The following is a 15,762-nucleotide window of genomic DNA, read 5'->3' on the forward strand; positions in this document are numbered from 1 at the left end:
CAGGAAATATTTCACATGGTTTAGCTTCATCTGTAGTCAGTTCTATTTTTGGTAATGTAGATACTTGGTTTGAGAGTTGTCCAAAAAATAAGTAGAATAGCTCTTTACAGGATTCTAAAATTCCTCAGGTATGAAATAGTTGGAGAAATTTTCTAAGTGATTATATTCAAGCCAAGGAATGAAAACTTAAGATGCTATGAAATTTATACATATTTTTACCATTTTAGTATTGAGTAGCCTCAGCTAAGAACATAAACTGGCTATGACATCATTAATTTTCTCAATAGGTAAAGAATTAAGTTTGACATTATGACTTCAACTTGATGAAAATACTTTTATTTGCTTTGTAAATCTTCAATTCTCTACACCTATGAATGAAATTCTCCAAAGCAAATTTATACTGGATTAATACCATTAGGCTATGCCCAGGGATAAGCAGGAAGCCCAGCTGACTCATCCTGTGAAGTGGTTTGGGGACTGTTGACCATTTCTAGGCTTAATACAAACTATTCACTCTTCTGTAGTCTATTCTTTTTTTTTTTTTTTTTTTTTTTTTTTTTGAGATGGAGTCTCATTCTTTCTCCCAGGCTGGAGTGCAGTGGCGCTATCTCGGCTACCAGCAACCTCTGCCTCCAGGGTTCAAGCAACTCCTGGTTGGTTCAAGCAATCTCCTGTCTCAGCCTCCCGAGTAGCTGGGACTACAGGTGCCCGACACCACGCCTGGCTAATTTTTGTATTTTTAGTAGAGACGAGGTTTCACCATATTGGTCAGGCTGTTCTCCAACTCCTGGACTCAGGTGATCCACCCGCCTCAGCTTCCCAAAGTGCTGAGATTACAGGCATGACCACCCGTGTGCAGCTGTATAGTCTATTCTTGATCACTCTATTAAAATTTCTTGCATCAGTCTAATTTTTCACAGTTGATCTCCCATCACTTAGAGCTTTTTAAAAACTTTTATGTTTAGAAGACCTAAACAACAAAATACTAAGTGCTACTTTCACTCCTATCTGAGGAGAGGAGGAATAATATATAGTTCAGATAAGCTATAAAATAGATCTGCCAGACTTTGGGGTAACTGGAGCTCAAGGATAGGTTAAGTGTGCAACAGATTATAAGCTAAATAAAGACACTAGAATGGCAGCGATGCACATGAAGTTATTTTATATAAAAGGGTCTGATATAAGCCTTATAGTGATTAAGTTTTTTCTTAGAATTTAAATGACTGAGAGTTGACAAGTTTGTTTTTCCCACTTTTTATTGGAGGAACTAGTGTGTTATAGACACACTTCCTTGTAGTAAAGCATTAGTATAAAATAAAAGTGTATTTCATAATGTGAAATGTTTTCTTTTGATCTTTAAGTTTCATATTTTTGGTAGACATTTCTGGCAACTTTCAGCACCTATTTTTACTTAAGATTTATTCAATATTGAATTTTTTCCAGGCCTAAAAAAATCCGTGAATACAAAATAAGATCTTAATTTTAACAGTCTTTGTTTGTTTACTGCCTTGACTTCCTATATTAATTTCAGGGTAAAAATACTCATTGTGTATTCAAATTTGTGGGGAGGAGTTCTTTTAAAACAATTTGTGGATTTTATCAAACTGGTAGTTTCTTATGAAAAAGAAATTACAGTCTTTTTTTTTTCCATAGGAATTATGTCACTGCAAGTCACACAGATAGAAATGCCTATATACTTTTATGGTATTTAACATAAGTACTATTCTATGATTATGTTAATAGTAATTTATATCTGAATCCCTCTTACCTCATAGGTAGACACATAAACAATTAGTAGATAGCTGTTATAACACATATTAAAATGATAGAAACCATTATTAGCTATAGTAATTTCTCCGAACAAGTTTAACATTGATTTCTTAAATCCTGTCTAGTCTGTACAGACTTCAGAGTATCAGTTTAATGGTGGTATATCTTCTCAGTCATCTGTGTCTTCTAGCACTACTTCCATGCAGGACTTGGTACAAGGTGGATTGGATCCGAACAGCTATTTATTGGACTATATATGCCATATCATTCTTTATAATAAGTAGAAAAATAAGCATTTAGTTCAAGTTGTTTCCATTCATTGGGAAAATTATTTGGGATGCTATTTCCTGCAAAGTGTTGTATATTTCTATCTTCATTAGCTGAAACAAATACTTGTGAATTTTAACACAAATGATAATAAATTGTGTGTTTCTTATTAATTTCAGAGTTTTATATGATTCAGATGATATATATTTACCTATAAATAAAAGTCCTTTGTAGAATGGTAAAACATGCAAATCTTATATGATGACATTGTCATTGCTCTTAAAACAAAGTAGCACTAATTTTCAGATGCCCACATAGTTTTTCGTATCAGAAATATTTCTATATGTGGGCTTATTGATAGTTCTGACATTTTACAATTTGTGCTTTGTTTACATGCAGCAAGGAGTTATGGGCGAAGACGAGGTAATTCATTTCTGTTTGCTATGGTATAATTGTTTCTAATTGGGTTTACTGATCAATGTTGTAATTAATTACTCTAGATTTTTCATGCAATATCTGAAAACTCACATAATTGTATTTTGATCTGAGCACTTGTTGAAGTTTTTAATTTTAAATCTCTTAACCTTTGAACCATATTTTTATACTAATTGCGGTTATTTAATAAATTTTCCCCTTTTAAACTGTTGAAATTTAACTCTAGTTTTTAAAGTTATTTCTGTATCTCTTAAAATAAAGATGCTGTTTATAGTTTGTCTGCTTAAATATGTTCAATATTAGTGAAGTTAGCATGAAGTATGATTTTTCTGCTCTCTAAATGTGTAACTGTCATATTTATGATGTATGATTTACAACTCTAGATTGTTAGTTTTATGTTGACCCAGTTGAAAATAACACACACCAAATAGATTATTGTTAACACTGATTTATAGAAATCATGTTGCTTATATTTCTCTGTTTTCTAAGAATATAACCCCTTCTTTCCCTTTCTGTCTCACACACACACAAAAACACATACCTTCTCCCCTTTCCTTTTTCCTTTCCCTCCCCCACAAAAGTATTCCCCACAGAGTTCTTGTGTGGTATCCTAAGGAAAGAGGACTACGTGATGCAAGACTATTATTGAACTTCCTAGGAAAGTAGCTGATGTTTTCTGTGGCTAAAACTTTGCTTCTCCCTTTTCCATCTGCAGACTAGTAGATGGGATGAGAGGAAGCAAAAGTATGCTACTAGATTTTTCTCTAAATGAGCAATAATCATGATGTTTATATTGTTTATTAGGCTTATTCCAAGTGCCACACCAAATAAAAACAGTTTTCTTTGACCTTTAAAAATCTCCCTTAAGCCATGGAGGATAGACAGTAATAATAGTGCCCTTTGATCACTTTTTTTTTCTTTTTTTTTTTTTTGAGACAGAGTTTCGCTCTTGTTGCCCAGGCTGGAGTGCAGTGGCGCGATCTCGGCTCACCACAACCTCTGCTTCCCGGGTTCAAGCAATTCTCCTACCTTATCCTCCCAAGTAGCTGGGATTACAGGCATGCGCCACCACACCCAGCTACTTTTTTATTTTTAGTAGAGATAGGGTTTCTCCATGTTGGCCAGGCTGGTGTGGAACTCCTGACCTCAGGTGATCCGCCCACCTCAGCCTCCCAAAGTGCTGGGACTACAGGCGTGAGCCACCTATAGACATGTGCCAGTGCTTCCATTTCTTTTCAACTAGTCATGAATATGTTTACTTTTTAAACAAACAAGCAAAACTATTTGCCACGACTGACAACCAAAACTAGTATTTTATATTAAGTGGTCCCAATTTTATATTTCAGATTATCTGAATTTAACTTAATTTTTTAATATGGTTTCTTCAAATGCTTGACTGAATCTTTTGGTTCTTCAGTTTTCTAACTAAAAACTTAGAGGAGACACACTCAAGACTTAGAAAAGTTCTAAGACTTAGCAAGCTGAGAAGAGGGGGAGGTTTAGAAGTTGAGTACCTATTTTCAAATCTATGGACTAGCTTATTTCACTATGCAATTTTAATAATGGAGCTTCAGTTCTCTGAAACACAACCCACTTGCCAATCCGTGATTTTTAGGCATTTTGAAACTATAGAGCAATTCAGAATTCTTGCCTTGTTAAACATTTTTCACCTTTTAGCTGTTGTGACTTACATGTAGTCTAATTTCATATACTCTCGTGTAAATATCATGACCTAAGAAGTTCTTAGGAACAAGGTATTAGGAAGTAATGTTATTGTCTTCATCTCAGTTCAATAATTGTAGATTATGATTATGATACTAAGAAAAAGCAAAATTTTTTCCCTACTTTTATATAGGAACAAGCTATCATTCCTATATATCTCTATCCCCTAGAAGCCATAAAAAATTATTTGGCTTCAGAACTGCCTTCCTGCATTCGAAGAAGGAAGACTCTTACATGGTTTTAAGGCTTCTGATAAAAGCTTCCATTACGACAGAACTGACAGTTGGCACACATATTTGGCTTAGCATAAGGAGGAGTGAATGCCTGAGTTTTCATCTCAGATTATATGGCCTTAGTAAATTATGAACACTAGCAGTCTACTTTTAAAATTTTGATTGTGAGAGTCACATGAAAGCACACTCATTAGAAATAACTACTGAGAAATTTTATCTGAATTTTAAAGTACACTGAAACAGTAAGTAATGCAATTTTTTTTAAAACCTGCGTACCAAAGGAATGACTCAGAAATGGCTAGTCACCTGGTTTTCTTCCTATTTTTTACTGTTTTTTCCTATTCCATGCTAGATATAATAAACCTCAGACTGATAACCTTTTAACCACCAAAGACCCCCTTTTATATAGCTTCATGTTTTAGATTTGATCCATCAAAGAAACTGCATTTGCTTAGTAATTATTTTGTTTAAAATGAGTTGCTTATCTTCTGTTCATGTGGGATGTGTCACACTGAGTTGATATAATTTTTGCTAAAAATAAGTCATGGCTCTTCTACCAGTGCAGTAATGGGTGAACAGTTATTTTCACAGGACATTCTGACTTTGACTTTTGTAGTCCTGTTCAGGAAGAACTGTTTTTCTTCTTTCATCCCAGGCACAAAGAAACTGTTTTCATTTAAAAGATTTTGCACTTGACTACAGTCAAATCAAGTTACTACCTACGAAAATGACTTTAAGTACTTGAATTTCTTAATAATGTCAGTAAGAACTTCAAAGCTAGCTCTAGATACTAATTGATGAAATATACTTTAGGAATAATCAAAATGTAATTATGCTAGTAGTAGTTAAGAAAAGCAGAGATTTCGTTCCCTGCTTTTTAGTTGGAACCTATCACTACTGTGTATCTCTATCCCCTGGTAGCCATAAAGAGTTCTACTTTAGAGCTGCCTAGGGGACAGCATTAGGAAGGAAAAGGGTTCACTTGGAGAGCTGACTTTAATATATGGAAAACTACTTATCATTTATATTTATTTGTCATTTATTGTTTCTTCCATTCTATTCTGAGAGTGAACATACTTGTCCAGGATTGAAGTAGGATGAGGGTTGTGAAGGGAGGTGTGAAGTGTAACTTAAGTTCGATCCTTTCAACTTAAACTATTTCTATAGCACAATAAGTTGCTTTAATAAAGGATTAAAGGGCTACTGTGTTCCAAAAGGAATAAAAATATATAGAATATTTTTAGTAATAGAAATAAAAACCTATTTTAGTTAATGGTTCTAAGCCCCGGGAGGCAATCCTTTTAAGCAAGTAAACCCAGAGCTTGAGTTAGTAGATTACATATGGGATGAGAAGATAGGAGAAATAATTTGAAAGGGAGACAAATGATGGAAAGTTTCATTAGAGAAGTTTGATTTATTCATAGTGTATAGTCATTCAGACTTATGTGCTATAATAAGGAATTATTAATAATATAGTATGTCATAGACTGCTTTAAAGTTGATCCAGGATTTTCGATTTGGAACAATTGTGAAGTACCCAGGGCAACTGTACACTCCCTAATATCATCACTGCCAGATATTTTTATGATGAAATCGAGGCTGAAATCCTTGATAAATAATTTCAATAATTGTGAGAGAGTGGGCAAGATCTCTGAAGCATGAAAAAAAGCTGGGGTAACACTAATACAGGGGTTAGGAAACCATGGCCCACAGGCCAAGGCTTCTGTTTTTGTAAACAAAGTTTTATTGAAATGCAGCCAGTATTTATTCATTGACTTTTGTCTGGCTGCCTTGAAACTACAATGATAGCACAGTTGAGTAGTTCCAACAGAAAATGTCTGGTCTTCAAAATGTGAAATATTATATTTACTACTGACCCTTTAAAGAAAAAAATTTGCTGACCTCCCTTCCCTAACCTTTAAGAGACTGACGGTACCTGCTCTACACCTATACCCAGCAATATGAATTTTTATAGAAAACAAATTTTAGTAAACCTAATTTTAAAGCATATATATCTAGAAATTAAATAAAATTTACAAAGACATATAATAAATAAAATTTTAAATAAAATTTGCAAAGGTTATAGATTATAAATGTTTTAAGTAAATTATCTTCTTTATCCTTTATGAGAAAGGTACAAACCTGTTGGAGCAAAACATTTTTAAGCTGTTAGTGTGTACGTTATGGTGCCTTTCTCAGTTATTTGCAGAATCATACCCAAGTCTATTTGATTAAACAGATAATGCTGAAAATAGATCAGTCTGAAATATACTTCTATTGTTTTGATACTTTTTTAAATTAATGTTTGGTAACATTAGCATAGCGCCCAGTGTCAGAGTTAGTAATCACCTATAACTTCTCTAACATACATGGATGTATGCCGCACATACACCTACACACACACACAGACCAGAGACCATAGGGGATAGCCATTATTCTTGTTTTGCTCTTCCTTCTCTTACTACTTCATTCATCTATAACCTTTATTATAACTACTATTTTGCCTTTAAAATTATACATTTTAGGTAGCAAACTTAATGTAAGCTATTATACTTGCATTTGTAGGTAGGGTTCTTGCACTCATAGTTAAGAATATCTCCAGTCTTCTGTATTTTACCTTAATATGGCCTTTGGAATATTTCTTCTGCGCTTTTGGCTAAGCAAATGTCTTCTACTGAAGGAAGGCTTTTTCCCTCTACTTCTTTTTCTCCTCTATCCTTTTCTGTCTATGACTATCTCATTCTTTGTAAATCCTCTTTTAAAGAACCTTTAGTTAGAATCTCACTCCAGCCTGGGTTATAATCAATCTTCTCTGCTTCTAAATCCTCAGATGTTTTATCTGTATTTTCTATTACAAAACTTTAATTTGCCTTTCATTCATATGTATGTGTCAGTGCTTATGTACATAAATATCTGTCAGAAATACCTGTATATATGTGTGTATATATACACATATGCATACATATTACATATATATGAGCATAATATACATTTTAAGTTAGACTCATGGGAGTAGCATTTTTGTGTAATGGTTTATTCTTGTTGCCTTGTAGTAGGGTCAATAATTTTGATTTGGGTTTATTTCATAACAATGCAGAGAAATGAAGTGTTTGGAGTCAAGATCAAGTGATAATTTCTAAAATCAAAAAGCAGAAGACTATAAGCAAAAAAAAATCTGCCACCTTACACAATGCAACTCTAACTGTAGTTTTAAATTGTTTTGAGTATAGGGTTTGCAAATTAATATCTTTAGGGTTCTCTTACTGATTTTAACAGCAAGAAAATATTACCTTTAAGATTATTTATCTGGAGAAATAAACATCTAACTCTTGTGGTAAGAGCCTTAGGAATAACCATATCAATTCTTCTTTTAAAAGAAAAAAAATTTTCATAAGTAATTACTTTTAGATATTTATAAATATCAGTCTCAAGTAAAAGAGAAATGATTAGCTTTTTGTACAGAAATTGTATAGAAAGGAAATTACAATTAGTAATTTTTATCAGTTATTTCTTATTGGTGAATAACATTTTATTGTATGAATTTGTTTATCCATTTTCCTATTGATGTTTGAGTTATACATTTGGTACTTGTTATGAATAAGACTTCCATGAATATTTTTGTACCTTTTTGTATGTGGGTGGACATGAGCACTCGTTTCTCTTGGATGTATAAGTAAAAGTGGAATTACTAGTTCATAGAGTAAGTATGTGTGTTCAACTTTATTAGAAACTGCCAAATAGTTTCCAGTTTTATACTCCAGTAGAGTATGAGACTGACTTTAAAGTGTTGGCCTTTTTTTTTTTTTCGTTTTTGAGATGGAGTTTTGCTAGTGTTGCCCAGGCTGGAGTGCAATGGCCCAATCTCGGCTCACTGCAATCTCCACCTCCTAGGTTGAAGCGATTCTTCTGCCTCAGCCTTCCAAGTTAGTTGGGATTACAGACATGTGCCACCACACTCGGCTAATTTTTGTATTTTTAGTAGAGACGGGGTTTTACCATATTGGCCAGGCTGGTCTCAAACTCCTGACCTCAGGTGATCTGCCCGCCTCAGCCTCCCAAAGTGCTGGGATTACAGGCGTGAGCCATCGCGCCCGGCCAAGTGTTGGCTTTTTAATTTTATCCGTTCTGATGGTGTGTAGTCTCTCACTGTGGCTCTAATTTGCAGTTTCCTGATGACTAAGGATGACATCTAAGCACCTTTTCATGTGCTTCTAACCCATTCCATTGTATTCTTCTGTAACGTTCCCTTACAAGTCTTTTGCTCATTTTTAATTGGGTTGTTTTTCTTCATTTATGGGAGTTGTTTATATATTTTGTCCTATTTCCCAGTAGTGTATTTGCTTGTCATCCACTTGTTTTTTTTTTTTTTTTGAGACGGAGTCTCGCTCTGTCACCCAGGCTGGAGTGCAGTGGTGCGATCTCGGCTTACTGCAAGCTCCACCTCCCGGGTTCACGCCATTCTCCTGCCTCAGCCTCTCCGAGTAGCTGGGACTACAGGTGCCCGCCACCACGCCCGGCTAATTTTTTGTATTTTTAGTAGAGACGGGGTTTCACGTCATCCACTTTTTAACAGTATCTTTGATAAGCAGAAAAATGTCTAAATTTTAATAAAAATCCAATTATTTTCATTCACCATTAGTGTCATTTAGTCCCAAGAAATTATCACTACCCACAAGGTTATGAAGAAATTCTAGGTTCATTGTTTTAACTTTTACATTTAAGTCTGTGATCCTTCTTGGATTTATTTTTCAGTATGGTGTGATACAAGGATCAAATTTATTTTTCCCCCTCCAACTAGAAATCCATTTATTGAAAAGATTTACTTTTCCACGTTGAACTTCATTGGTACTTTAGAAAAACATCAAGTGACTGTACATGTATAGGCCCATTTCTAGACTCTTATGTTCCATTTATCTGTCTAATATCAGTTTTACAGTCTCAATAACTATAGCTAACTAGTGAGTCTTGGAACTTGGTAGTGTAAATCCTCCAACTTTGGCTTTTTGTTTGTTTTGTACGCTCTCCTTGATTGTTCGTAGGCCTTTGATTTATCATAAATTTTAGAACTGGCTTGTGAATTTCCAGAAGACAGTGTGCTGAGATTTTGGATGGATTGTATCCAATCTATAGATTGGATAATTTGGAAAGAATTTACATCTAACATAGTTTCTTCTGTTTATTCATTTATTTCATATTTTTAACATTTTTCCCCAGCAAATTTTTGTCATTTTCGGTGTAAAAGTCTTGCATATCTTGTGTTATTTGTCAGTATTTGGTGGGTTTGGATGAGATATGGAAATGATATCTAAAATTTTTCCCAGTTTATTACTAGCATTTAGAAGTAATTTGGTTTTTGTAAATTGAATTTGCATTTCTTCCCTAGATAAATACAATTATTTCTACTAGGTTGATTTCTTTGAATTTTACATGTACAATTATGTCTATACTAAGTAATTTCATTTTTCTTTGCCAGTATTCATGACTTTAAATTATTCTTTTCATCTTCTTTGATTTGTTGTACCTCCAGTAGTACAATGCTGAGTAGAAATAGAGTGAACATCCTTCCAAACCTTCAAGAGAAACCATTTGATAATTTATTATTAAAGACTTTCACTCTTTTTTTTTTTTTAATGCTCTTTATAGGATTGAGGAAATTCCCTCCTACTCCTAGTTTTCTGGGAGTTGTGGTTTTTTTTTTTTAATTATGAATAGCTGTTGAATTTTATCAGATACATTTCCTACATTTATGGAAATGATTTTATGGTATTTCTGTTTTTGTCTGTTTATGTAGTACAATTAACAGTAATTGGTTTTAAAATGATAAATCAATCTTACGTTCCTGGGGTGAACCCCACTTAATCATGATTTGTTTTCCATTTTTATCTATACTTCTGGATTCATTCTGCCAATATATTTTTTTAGGATTTTTGCATTTATGTCCATAAGGGACATTGGTATATAGTTTCCTTGTAATGTTTTTGTCAGATTTTAGTATTGCACTTGTAAGAAAATGTTGTGAAGTGCTTCCTCTTTCTTTATTCTCTGGAATAGTTTGTATAAAATTGCTATTTTTTCTTCTTCAAAAGTCTAGTTCATTTGCCAGTAAAGCCATCTAGGCCTGGATTTTTCTCTGTCGGAAGATTTTTTTATTTTGACTTTTAAGTTATGATTTTTATTTTTTTAACAGATAAAGAACTTTTCAGATTTTTTCTCCCTGTGCCATTTTTGAAAAGCTGCATTTTTCAAGGGATTTGTTTCCTCTAGTTGTTAAATTTATTACCATAAAGTGGCTAATAACATTCCCTTTTTAATCTTTTAATGTTTGTAAGTTCTGTGTTGATTGATGTCTCTTTTTTGTTACTTTATTTTCTTCATCGTACTTTCTTTGTATTTTATTTGCTATTCTTTTTCTAGCTTTTTGTGGTAGAAACAAGATGATTTGTTTTAAGCATGTCTTGTTTGCTAATATGCTTTTAAAACTATGAATTTTCCTTTAAGCCTGGCTTTTGTTGCATTCCAGCAAAAAGAATTTGTTGTGTTTAATTATCATTGAGTTTTATTCCTTTGAGGTGTAAGAACCTGAAAACATATGTATGGTATCATTCTTAGAAAGCATGTTTAAAGTACACTACAGTGGTGGACATAACTTATTTAATGGTTCTCCTTTTATTGTCATATTAATTTGGAATATGATAAAAGGATAATTGGCAAGGTAAAAAGTCATACTTTGTCAATGATGGCTGGTCGCGGTGGCTCACGCCTGTAATCCCAGCACTCTGGGAGGCCGAGGCAGGCGGATCGCGAGGTCAGGAGATCGAGACCATCCTGGCTAATATGGTAAAACCCTGTCTCTACTAAAAAAAATAAGAAAAATTAGCTGGGTGTGGTGGCGGGCGCCTGTAGTCCCAGCTACTCAGGCTGAGGCAAGAGAATGGCATGAACCCAGGAGGTGGAGCTTGCAGTGAGCTGAGATCACGCCACTGCACTCCAGCCTGGGCAACATAGCGAGACTCCTTCTCAAAATAAAAAAAAAGTCATACTTTGTCAATGATATATATTCAGTTAACTCTTCTTTTAAATGAGTATTTAAATCTGTAGCTTCTATGGCTTCTTGAAAAAAAGCAGTCATTATTGTCCAACAGGGAAGATTCTTGTTTGTATGGCTAGTGTGCAAAATGTTCTTAAACTTTTCATTACATTCTTTGTTTAGCTGAACTTCATTAATAGATTATAGACACATAGATTATAGATGTTTTAGTTATGAATACTAAGTATAATATTTTATTATAGTAAACGAAAAGTTTGAGTCATTTTTGGGTCACTTTTCTCTTTGGCATTGCTTATAGTGTGATTTGTCACCGCATTTTTTTTTTTTTAATGTAGACCCTAAGTATTTGTGATCCATATATTTTCTCAACTTAAATGTCTATTAGAAAGACATTTGAATACTTACTGTATTTATGACACTGCTAAGTTTTTATTTGTGTTAGGGCATTTTAAAGTGAAAAACTTTCCAAAGTATTGGTACATCTGAAATAAATAGAGAATCTGGATTTGTGATTTTTTTCCTTAAAATCAAGTTTGTATGCATGCTGTTTATCTTATTCCTTTTAAAATAGAAAATTATTCAATTAAACTCTAACCATTAAAAGTTTGACCAGTTATTCACAATTAATATTATTTTTAGTGGACCTTGATGTTCATTTTATTGAGTAAAAATAGTGTCATGTTGAAGAGTTTCCTTTCTGTTGATGACAAAATATACTGACATTTTGTTTTGCATTGCTTCCTATTTCTAACAACAGGTATTTGAAAAGTTAAGTGATATTCACAAAGTTACTCAGTGAACATGGGTATTTTTCAGAACATCGTATTTAAACAGCATTTGAATCTTTAGAATAATTCATTTCCTATATCAAATATCATCTTTCTCTCTGTTGTTGTGTCTTATAAACTAAATTTTTATGTCAAACATCTAGGTAGCTAGCTACCTCACTCTGACAGGCATGTGGTCCCTTCCTTCTTGTCCCCAACCCATTCTGTTCAGGCTGTCACATTTCTAATTGTTTTTGTTTGTATCACTTGCATCATGTGTCATATTTTTCAAGATGTTCTATGGTATGTGATTTAGTATATAAACAAATACCCAACATAAAAGGGTCCAGTCCGTGGCCTATTTGCTTAATATATAGACAGATATCCAATATAAAACCGATACTGGTCCATGGCCTGTTAGGAACCAGGCCACACAGCAGGAGGTGAGCGGAGGGCAAGTGAGCATTGCTGCCTGCCTGAGCTCCACCTCCTGTCAGATCAGCAGTAGCATTAGATTCTCACAGGAGCGTGAACCCTATTGTGAACTGCACGTGTGAAGGATCTAGGTTGTGTGCTCCTTATGAGAATCTAATGTCTGATGAGCTGAGGTGGAACATTTTCATCCCAAAATCATCCCCCTGCTGTGGAAAAGTTGTTGTCCACAAAACTGGTCCCTGATGCCAAAAAGGTTGGAGATCGCTGCTATAGATTATATGCATTGTCTCCTATCCAAAAAAATCCTTCAGTTAATACTGAAAGAAAAACAACTTGTCCATATTCTTACTCTGCTTTTCCTTCTCTAATATACTTCTCTTCATTTGATCTCTATACTTAATAAAACTCTAAATACATGCACTGTGACTCCTACCCAACTTTCCTGAAAGAGCTACCTTCACAGATCATGTATGTCCTCAAAAACAACTGTTTATTAAAAGTAATTATCTTAATATCTCACATTGTTACTTAATTGCTCTTTTGTTCTTTTATTAGTTTTTTGGTGCTTCTATTACCGTGATATTTTGGCTGACCTCCCACTTTTCTTATCTCACTCCTTTCTCTAGCTCCTTGAATGTTCTGCTTCTTCCTTGTAAGTTTCTCAAGGAGCTGTCCTCATCATTTCTCGCTAGAGTGTTTATCATGGATGTTATAAAGGACCTTAAACTATAACCCATGTGGAGTTGACTCCAAATTACATTCTCAGAAATATGACATTTCTGTTCTCCACTTCCTTTTCAGCTTCCTACTGTACATTTGCTTCTGAACATCCTAACAGCATATAAAACTTTACATATCTAAAGCTTAAATTATTTTCCGTTCTCATACCAGTTTCTGGTCTTTACTGTCCTTATATCAGTTAATGGTTTTATCATTTTCTAAAGTCTTCCTTAGATCTCTCCTTTTTCATTCTTTCTCCCTGTTTCCTATCTGCTTGTGACTGCCATCCATCCTTTGTGGATTTTTTGCACAGCTTCTGATCTGCTCATTTCCAGCTACCTTATCCATATTTACTAAGTCTCCCTAATGCATTGAAAAAGTTATAATCTTGATTGAATTCCTGTATCCAGTTGATTATCTTCACCACCTACTAAATGTCTCGTTAGCCTGGCATTCAGCACTAAATAATCTAACTAGCCTCAAAGGGCTTTTCTAGCTTTTACTCTCCTTGTTTCCAACATATTTCAGCCAACCTTGACTATTCCTTATTTCTCAAGTAAGTTCAGTTTTTCCTACATTTTCTTATGTTTCTCCTTTCACTTGGAAAAAAGGAAAATTTGCTGAAAACCATGTTCCTATAAATATTTCCACCTATAGATATTCTACCCTTTCTAATGCCTCACTATGTACTGCTATTTTTCTCTTTTTATCCCAAATGCTATCTAATTTCACTTAGAGATTTAGGGAATCATCCTTTCATTTGACCCCTTTCCTCCAGAATATGTCCTCTGAGCACTTTGAAGCTTTCTTATGGATGTGTACCATGGTTACATATATAGATCTTATCTTTCTAAATGTACATTCCTTGACAGCCGGGGAGTAGTATATCAGGTCATTTAAATTTTGTGGAGGGATTACCCACAGAGTGGGGATTACTTCAGAGGATTGTACAGGATGTGCCCTATATAAGGGTTACCTCCTGAAATGTGGGCTCAAATGGGCACTAACGTGCTAGAGGGGATACCTTTTCTATTTTGCACATGTGCAGAAGCCCTGTCTACCATTTCATATAATTGGCACACATGTAATAAATTAGGTCAAGACCTTGTATACAAGTATTACTTGTTCTCCATATCATTACTTACTGCAGTCTACAAGTGATTTTTTTATAAATTATATCCCCTTATCTATTTAGTCTGTGCCATTTCCTTTTGCCACCAGTTTCTGAAAAGTTTCTCCTGTTACATATCCGTTCTAACTGTCCACATACATTAGGTTCTTGCTTATAACAAGTTCTTGCTCATAACAAGTTGAAGTGATCTAGTATCTCTTTTGCAGTTTAATTGTTGACATATGACTATGTTTATTTCTAAGTCACTCTTTAGATTGCTTCTTTCTTGAATCCAGGTAATTAAAACCACACACGATTTAAATTTCTCTTAATTTTTATGTTCACCTGCATCACCTTCATTTTTAAGTCTTTGAATTTGTCATTGGTATTTTTATGCTTAAATTTATCATTTTCTCATATCTGAGATTCAAGTTGTATTTGTTCTTTATTCTAGGTCGTTCTTCCCTCTTTCCAATAGATGATGGCTTGCTGGATGATGGTCACAGTGATCAAGTTGGAGTTTTAAATTCACCCACCTGTTATTCAGCTCATCAAAATGGAGAGCGAATAGAACGCTTCTCTCGAAAAGTTTTTGTTGGTGGTCTTCCTCCGGATATTGATGAAGGTATTTATTAAGATATTTATTAACATGGTGATTTGGACTTTAACAAAAACAAAAAAATATGAAATTTAATTGAATGGACTATGAAAGTTTTTACCACCTAGAGATTTTCCAAATTAGAATGCATTTTCTTCTTTTAAAATATTTTATCACCTATTGAAATATGAAAGTTGAACAAAAGCTTTTTTATTTTTTTCCTTAGATCTTACCATATTTGTAACTGTGAGCATTTTTTGTAAATAAGATTTTCATGACCTAGGTCATATTCTACTTGTTCTTAAAATATAGAATATATTTAGGTATATAAAACTTAAAGCTTTTTGTATCACCATAATGTGTGCATGCACATATACACTGAAATAAATGGAACCAACCATAAGATTATATCAAATGCTTGGTAATAAAAAGTTTAATTTATTTTTATTTTTATTTATTTATTTTTTTGAGGCGGAGTCTCATTCTGTCTTCCAGGCTGGAGTGCAGTGGCGCAATCTCGGCTCGCTGCAAACTCCATTTCCCGAGTTCAAGCGATTCTCCTGCCTCAGCCTCCTGTGTAGCTGGGACTACAGGCGCATGCCACCATGCCCCACTAATTTGTTGTATTTTTAGTAGAGACGGGGTTTCACTGTGTT

The 15,762-nt window shown here is 34.0% G+C and overlaps 1 protein-coding gene across 11 annotated transcripts in view; it reads left to right on the forward strand.

The window, feature by feature from the left end:
- CPEB2 (cytoplasmic polyadenylation element binding protein 2) overlaps positions 1 to 15,762 on the forward strand; it is a 69,047-nt gene that overhangs the window by 35,939 nt on the left and 17,346 nt on the right. For 8 of the 11 annotated variants that reach the window (XM_055246349.2, XM_055246346.2, XM_055246350.2 and 5 more), the window contains 2 exons: positions 2,437 to 2,460; positions 14,963 to 15,133. In XM_055246349.2, coding sequence (XP_055102324.1) covers positions 2,437 to 2,460; positions 14,963 to 15,133 — 195 coding nt within the window. The remainder of the gene's footprint in view (positions 1 to 2,436; positions 2,461 to 14,962; positions 15,134 to 15,762) is intronic. The other 3 variants (XM_055246351.2, XM_055246347.2, XM_055246352.2) reach the window with 1 other exon arrangement.

Source organism: Symphalangus syndactylus, chromosome 16, assembly GCF_028878055.3.
Source record: "Symphalangus syndactylus isolate Jambi chromosome 16, NHGRI_mSymSyn1-v2.1_pri, whole genome shotgun sequence".
Taxonomy (NCBI): domain Eukaryota; kingdom Metazoa; phylum Chordata; class Mammalia; order Primates; family Hylobatidae; genus Symphalangus; species Symphalangus syndactylus.